Source organism: Sinocyclocheilus anshuiensis, unplaced genomic scaffold (genome assembly GCF_001515605.1).
Source record: "Sinocyclocheilus anshuiensis isolate Anshui unplaced genomic scaffold, SAMN03320099.WGS_v1.1 scaffold983, whole genome shotgun sequence".
NCBI classification, from domain to species: domain Eukaryota; kingdom Metazoa; phylum Chordata; class Actinopteri; order Cypriniformes; family Cyprinidae; genus Sinocyclocheilus; species Sinocyclocheilus anshuiensis.
In genome coordinates, this window is record NW_015546086.1 from 1,264,248 (window position 1) to 1,272,403 (window position 8,156).

The window sequence follows — 8,156 nt, forward strand, 5'->3', positions numbered from 1 at the left end:
AGCACTGGGGACTCAACAGGAGAAACTGTTACTAGTCAGCAACAATACTCTGATAGAGGACAAATATCTGCTAGGAAAACCATCTGAATCCACCATCATTAATGTTTAATGTTTTCTGTTATCCTCTCTTCAGACTGAACATTTAGACAAGACATTGTCTGAAAGCACTGTTACAATGGTCTTGGAGAAGGCAACTACCAAAGATGGGCTGTCACCTTCAAGTTTTTCTTCAAGCTTGACGTCCATGGAGTCCGAAGCTTCAGGAGATGAGACCTCTGATTTGTTTAGCAAAGAGTTCACAACAAGAAGTTCTTCACTTTATACTCCAAACAAATCAGAACAAGAAACACCATCTGACACAACAGATACAATCTCAGTGTCCAGCTCAACAGATGCTGAAGGTACAAGATATCAGACAACTGAGACACATAGTAGAGAGCCTGTTTCCTCTCTTGACTCTACCGTAATTACTGCTGTACATACATTTTCATCACTGAGCACTGGGGACTCAACAGGAGAAACTGTTACTAGTAAAGATGTTGCATCTCATACAGCAACAACCACAGCTACTCTGATAGAGGACAAATATCTGCTAGGAAAACCATCTGAATCCACCATCATTAATGTTTCAGACACTCTGTTATCCTCTCTTCAGACTGAACATTTAGACAAGACATTGTCTGAAAGCACTGTTACAATGGTCTTGGAGAAGGCAACTACCAAAGATGGGCTGTCACCTTCAAGTTTTTCTTCAAGCTTGACGTCCATGGAGTCCGAAGCTTCAGGAGATGAGACCTCTGATTTGTTTAGCAAAGAGTTCACAACAAGAAGTTCTTCACTTTATACTCCAAACAAATCAGAACAAGAAACACCATCTGACACAACAGATACAATCTCAGTGTCCAGCTCAACAGATGCTGAAGGTACAAGATATCAGACAACTGAGACACATAGTAGAGAAACTGTAACTAGTGCTGTACATACATTTTCATCACTGAGTGCTGGGGACTCAACAGGAGAAACAGTTACAAGTAAAGACGTTACATCAAATATAACAACAACCACAGCTACTCTGATGAAGGAAAAAGATCTGTCAGCAAAACCATCTGAATCCACCATCATTAATGTTTCAGAAACACAGAAACAATCTCAGTGTCCAGCTCAACAGATGCTCAAGCTACAAGAGATCAGACAACTGAGACACAAAGTAGAGAAACTGTAACTAGTGCTGTACATACATTTTCATCACTGAGCACTGGGGACTTAACAGAAGAAACAGTTACAAGTAAAAATGGTACATCAAATATAGCAACAACCGCAGCTACTCTGATGATGGACAAAGATCTGTCAGCAAAACCATCTGAATCCACCATCATTAATGTTTCAGAGACTCTGTTCTCCTCTTCTCAGATGGGAAATTTAGACGAGACATTATCTGAAAGCACTGTTACAATGACTTTGGAGAAGACAACTGCCAAAGATCTACTGTCACCATCAAGGTTTTCTTCTAGTTTACCATCTACAGAGTCTGATGTTTCAGGAGATGACACTTCTGATATGTTTAACAAAGAGTTCACAACTACAAGTTCTTTATTTTATACTCCAACCAAATCAGACTATGAACTTACCAAAACACCATCTGACACAACAGAAACTATCTCAGTTTCCAGCTCAACAGATGCTGAAGCTACAACAGATCAGACAACTGAGACACATAGTAGAGAAACCGTAACTAGTGTTGTACATACATTTTCATCAATGAGCGCTGGGGACTCAACAGAAGAAACAGTTACAAGTAAAGATTTTACACGTCAAACAGCTCCAACCACAGCTACAATGAACGAGGACAACGATCTGTCTGCAAAACCATCTGAATCGACCATCATTAATGTTTCAGAGACTCTGTTCTCATCTGCTCAGACTGGACATTTAGATGAAACATTGTCTGAAAGCACTGTTACAATTATTTTGGAGAAGACAACTGCCAAAGATCTACTGTCACCATCAAGGTTTTCTTCTAGTTTACCATCTACAGAGTCTGATGTTTCAGGAGATGACACTTCTGATATGTTTAACAAAGAGTTCACAACTACAAGTTCTTTATTTTATACTCCAACCAAATCAGACTATGAACTTACCAAAACACCATCTGACACAACAGAAACTATCTCAGTTTCCAGCTCAACAGATGCTGAAGCTACAACAGATCAGACAACTGAGACATATAGTAGAGAAACTCTAACTAGTGCTGTACATACATTTTCATCACTGAGTGCTGGGGACTCAACAGGAGAAACAGTTACAAGTAAAGATATTACATCACATATAACAACAACCACAGCTACTATGAACGAGGACAAAGATCTGTCAGCAAAACCATCTGAATCCGCCATTATTAATGTTTCAGAGACTCTGTTCTCATCTGCTCAGTCTGGACATTTAGATGAAACATTGTCTGAAAGCACTGTTATAATCGTCTTGGAGAAGACAACTGTTAAAGATGGGCTGTCACCTTCAAGTTTTTCTTCAAGCTTGACGTCCATGGAGTCCGAAGCTTCAGGAGATGAGACCTCTGATTTGTTTAGCAAAGAGTTCACAACAAGAAGTTCTTCACTTTATACTCCAAACAAATCAGAACAAGAAACACCATCTGACACAACAGATACAATCTCAGTGTCCAGCTCAACAGATGCTGAAGGTACAAGATATCAGACAACTGAGACACATAGTAGAGAGTCTGTTTCCTCTCTTGACTCTACAGTAACTACTGCTGTACGTACATTTTCATCACTGAGCACTGGGGACTCAACAGGAGAAACCGTTACTAGTAAAGATGTTGCATCTCATTCAGCAACAACCACAGCTACTCTGATAGAGGACAAATATCTGCTAGGAAAACCATCTGAATCCACCATCATTAATGTTTCAGACACTCTGTTATCCTCTCTTCAGACTGAACATTTAGACAAGACATTGTCTGAAAGCACTGTTACAATGACCTTGGAAAAGACAACTGCCCAATATGTACTGTCACCATCAAGTTTTTCTTCAGGTTCACCATCTACAGAGTCGGAAGGTTCAGGAGATGAGACCTCTGATATGTTCATCAAAGAGTTCACAACGACAAGTTCTTCACTTTATACTCCAACCAAATCAGACCATGAACTTAACAAAACATTATCTAACATGACAGGAATAATCTCAGTTTCCAGCCCAACAGATACTGAAGCTATAAGAGATCAGACAACTGAGACACATAGTAGAGAACCTGTTTCCATTCTCGACTCAACAGGAAGAATCGTCACAAGTCAAGATAATACAACACATAAAGGAGCAGTAACTGCGACGGAGGCAACAGAACAATCAACAAAGTCATCTGAGTTCACCATCACTGATGTTTCAGAGACTCTGTTCCCATCCACTCGGGCTAGACTTTTAGATGATAAATTATCTGAAAGCACTGTCAAAATCACAATGACCTCAGAGAAGATAACAGTAAAAGATCAACTGTCACTTTCAAGTTTTACTTCAGTTTTGCCGTCTGAAGCTTCAGGAGATGAGACATCTGACATGTTTAGCAAAGAATTTACAACAAGAAGTTATTCATTGTACAGCACAACCAAATCAGACAAAGAACTCAGCAAAACCACAGCAACTATCTCAAGGTCCAGCTCAACAGATGCTGATATCACAAGAGATCAGACAACTGAGACACATAGTAGAGAACCTGTTTCCTCTCTTGGCTCTACTTCATCTAACACAGTACATACATTTGCATCATTGAGCACTGGGGACTCAACAGCACGAACACTCACAAGTCAAGACATTACTTTACATACAGCAACACCCACAGTGACTGTGATGGAGGAAAAAGAGTTGTCAGCAAAATCGTCTGAGTCCACCATCAAAGGTACAACAGATCAGACAACTGAGACATATAGTAGAGAAACTCTAACTAGTGCTGTACATACATTTTCATCACTGATCATTGGGGACTCAACAAGAAAAGCAGTTACAAGTAAAGATGCTCCATCTCATACAGCAACCACATCTACTATGATGGAGGACAAATATCTCTCAGCAAAACCATCTGAATCCACCATCATTGATGCTTCAGAGACTCTGTTCTCCTCTTCTCAGACGGGACATTTAGACAAAAGATTATCTGAAAGCACTGTTACAATGATCTTGGAGAAGACAACTGCCAAAGATGGGCTGTCACCTTCAAGTTTTTCTTCAAGCTTGACGTCCATGGTGTCTGAAGCTTCAGGAGATGACACCTCTGATTTGTTTAGCAAAGAGTTCACAACAACAAGTTCTTCACTTTATACTCCAACCAAATCAGACTATGAACTTACCAAAACACCATCTGACACAACAGAAACTATCTCAGTTTCCAGCTCAACAGATGCTGAAGCTACAACAGATCAGACAACTGAGACACATAGTAGAGAAACCGTAACTAGTGTTGTACATACATTTTCATCAATGAGCGCTGGGGACTCAACAGAAGAAACAGTTACAAGTAAAGATTTTACACCTCAAACAGCTCCAAGCACAGCTACTATGAACGAGGACAAAGATCTGTCAGCAAAACCATCTGAATCCAGCATTATTAATGTTTCAGAGACTCTGTTCTCATCTGCTCAGAATGGACATTTAGATGAAACATTGTCTGAAAGCACTGTTACAATGGTTTTGGAGAAGACAACTGCCAAAGATCTACTGTCACCATCAAGTTTTTCTTCAGGTTTACCATCTACAGAGTCTGAAGCTTCAGGCGATGAGACCTCTGATTTGTTTAGCAAAGCGTTCACAACAACAAGTTCTTCACTTTATGCTCCAACCAAATCAGAACAAGAAACACCATCTGACACAACAGAAACAATCTCAGTGTCCAGCTCAACAGATGCTGAAGGTACAAGATATCAGACAACTCAGACATACAGTAGAGAACCTGTTTCCTTTATTGCCTCTACTGTAACTAGTGCTGTACATCCATTTTCATCACTGAGCAATGGGGACTCAACAGGAGAAACAGTTACAAGTAAAGATGTTAAATATCGTACAGCAGCAACCACAGCTATGATGGAGGACAAATATCTCTCAGCAAAACCATCTGGATCCACCATCATTAATGTTTCAGAAACTCTATTCTCATCTGCTCAGACTGGACATTTAGATGAAACATTGTCTGAAAGCACTGTTATAATCGTCTTGGAGAAGACAACTGTTAAAGATGGGCTGTCCCCTTCAAGTTTTTCTTCAAGCTTGACGTCCATGGGGTCCGAAGCTTCAGGAGATGAGACCTCTGATTTGTTTAGCAAAGAGTTCACAACAACAAGTTCTTCACTTTATGCTCCAAACAAATCAGAACAAGAAACACCATCTGACACAACAGAAACAATCTCAGTGTCCAGCTCAACAGATGCTGAAGGTACAAGATATCAGACAACTGAGACACATAGTAGAGAGCCTGTTTCCTCTCTTGACTCTACCGTAATTACTGCTGTACATACATTTTCATCACTGAGCACTGGGGACTCAACAGGAGAAACTGTTACTAGTAAAGATGTTGCATCTCATACAGCAACAACAACAGCTATTGTGATAGAGGACAAAGATCTGCTAGGAAAACCATATGATTCCACCATCATTAATGTTTCAGATACTCTGTTCTCCTCTCCTCAGACTGAACATTTAGACAAGACATTGTCTGAAAGCACAGTTACAATGACCTTGGAAAAGACAACTGCCAAAGATCTACTGTCACCGTCAAGTTTTTCCTCAGGTTCACCATCTAAAGAGTCGGAAGCTTCAGGAGATGAGACCCCTGATATGTTCAGCAAAGAGTTCACAACGACAAGTTATTCACTTTATACTCCAACCAAATCAGATCATGAACTTAATAAAACATCGTCTGACATGACAGGAATAATCTCAGTGACCAGCTCAATAGATGCTGAAGCTACAAGAAATCAGACAACTGAAACACATAGTAGAGAAACTGTAACTAGTGCTGTACATACATTTTCATCACTGAGTGCTGGGGACTCAACAGGAGAAACAGTTACAAGTAAAGATATTACATCACATATAACAACAACCACAGCTACTATGAACGAGGACAAAGATCTGTCAGCAAAACCATCTGAATCCACAATCATTAATGTTTCAGAGACTCTGTTGTCCTCTGCCCACACTAGACATTTAGATGAGAAATTATCTGAAAGCACTGTTACAATGATATTGGAGAAGACGACTGTCAAAGATGTACTGTCACCATCAGGTTTTTCTTCAAGTTTGCCACCTACAGAGTCTGAAGCTTCAGGAGATGATACCTCTGATTTGTTTAGCAAAGAGTTCACAACAACAAGTTCTTCACTTTATGCTCCAAACAAATCAGAACAAGAAACACCATCTGACACAACAGAAACAATCTCAGTGTCCAGCTCAACAGATGCTGAAGGTACAAGATATCAGACAACTGAGACACATAGTAGAGAGCCTGTTTCCTCTCTTGACTCTACCGTAATTACTGCTGTACATACATTTTCATCACTGAGCACTGGGGACTCAACAGGAGAAACTGTTACTAGTAAAGATGTTGCATCTCATACAGCAACAACCACAGCTACTCTGATAGAGGACAAAGATCTGCTAGGAAAACCATATGATTCCACCATCATTAATGTTTCAGACACTCTGTTCTCCTCTCCTCAGACTGAACATTTAGACGAGACATTATCTGAAAGCAATGTTACAATGACTTTGGAGAAGACAACTGCCAACGATCTACTGTCACCATCAAGTTTTTCTTCAAGTTTACCATCTACAGAATCCGAAGCTTTGGGAGATGAGACTTCTGATACGTTCATCAAAGAGTTCACAATCATTATTAATGTTTCAGAGACTCTGTTGTCATCTGCTCAGACTGGACATTTAGATGAAACATTGTCTGAAAGCACTGTTACAATGGTCTTGGAGAAGACAACTGCCAAAGATGGGCTGTCACCTTCAAGTTTTTCTTCAAGCTTGACTTCCCTGGGGTTACAAGATATCAGACAACTGAGACACATAGTAGAGAGCCTGTTTCCTCTCTTGACTCTACTGTAACTACTGCTGTACATACATTTTCATCACTGAGCACTGGGGACTCAACAGGAGAAACTATTACTAGTAAAGATGTTGCATCTCATACAGCAACAACCACAGCTATTCTGATAGAGGACACAGATCTGCTAGGAAAACCATCTGAATCCACCATAATTAATGTTTCAGACACTCTGTTCTCTTCTCCTCAGACAGAACATTTAGACAAGACATTGTTTGAAAGCACAGTTACAATGACTTTGGAGAAGACAACTGCCAACGATCTACTGTCACCATCAAGTTTTTCTTCAAGTTTACCATCTACAGAATCTGAAGCTTTGGGAGATGAGACTTCTGATACGTTCATCAAAGAGTTCACAACGGCAAGTTCTTCACTCTCTCTTCAGACTGAACAGTTAGACAAGACATTGTCTGAAAGCACTGTTACAATGACTTTGGAAAAGACAACTGCCAAAGATCTACTGTCACCATCAAGTTTTTCTTCAGGTTTACCATCTACAGAATCTGAAACTTCAGGAGATGAGACCTCTGATATGTTCATCAAAGAGTTCACAACGACAAGTTCTTCACTTTATACTCCAACCAAATCAGACCATGAACTTAACAAAACATTGTCTGACATGACAGGAATAATCTCAGTTTCCAGCCCAACAGATACTGAAGCTATAAGAGATCAGACAACTGAGACACATAGTAGAGAACCTGTTTCCATTCTCGACTCAACAGGGAGAATCGTCACAAGTCAAGATAATACAACACATACAGGAGCAGTAACTGTGACGGAGGCAACAGAACAATCAACAAAGTCATCTGAGTTCACCATCACTGATGTTTCAGAGACTCTGTTCCCATCCACTCAGGCTAGACTTTTAGATGATAAATTATCTGAAAGCACTGTCAAAAGCACAATGACCTCGGAGAAGATAACAGTAAAAGATCAACTGTCACTTTCAAGTTTTACTTCAGTTTTGCCATCAACAGAGCCTGAAGCTACAACAGATCAGACAACTGAGACACATAGTAGAGAAACTCTAACTAGTGTT

General features: G+C 40.0%; 1 protein-coding gene across 1 annotated transcript in view; it reads left to right on the forward strand.

Annotated features, from left to right (window-relative positions):
- The window catches only part of LOC107700056 (versican core protein-like), a 31,994-nt gene extending 30,772 nt beyond the window's left edge, over window positions 1-1,222 (forward strand). Inside the window, exons 11-13 of the mRNA XM_016501565.1 lie at window positions 134-463; window positions 656-923; window positions 1,134-1,222. Coding sequence (XP_016357051.1) covers window positions 134-463; window positions 656-923; window positions 1,134-1,222 — 687 coding nt within the window. The remainder of the gene's footprint in view (window positions 1-133; window positions 464-655; window positions 924-1,133) is intronic.
- The last annotated feature ends 6,934 nt before the right edge of the window (window positions 1,223-8,156 follow it).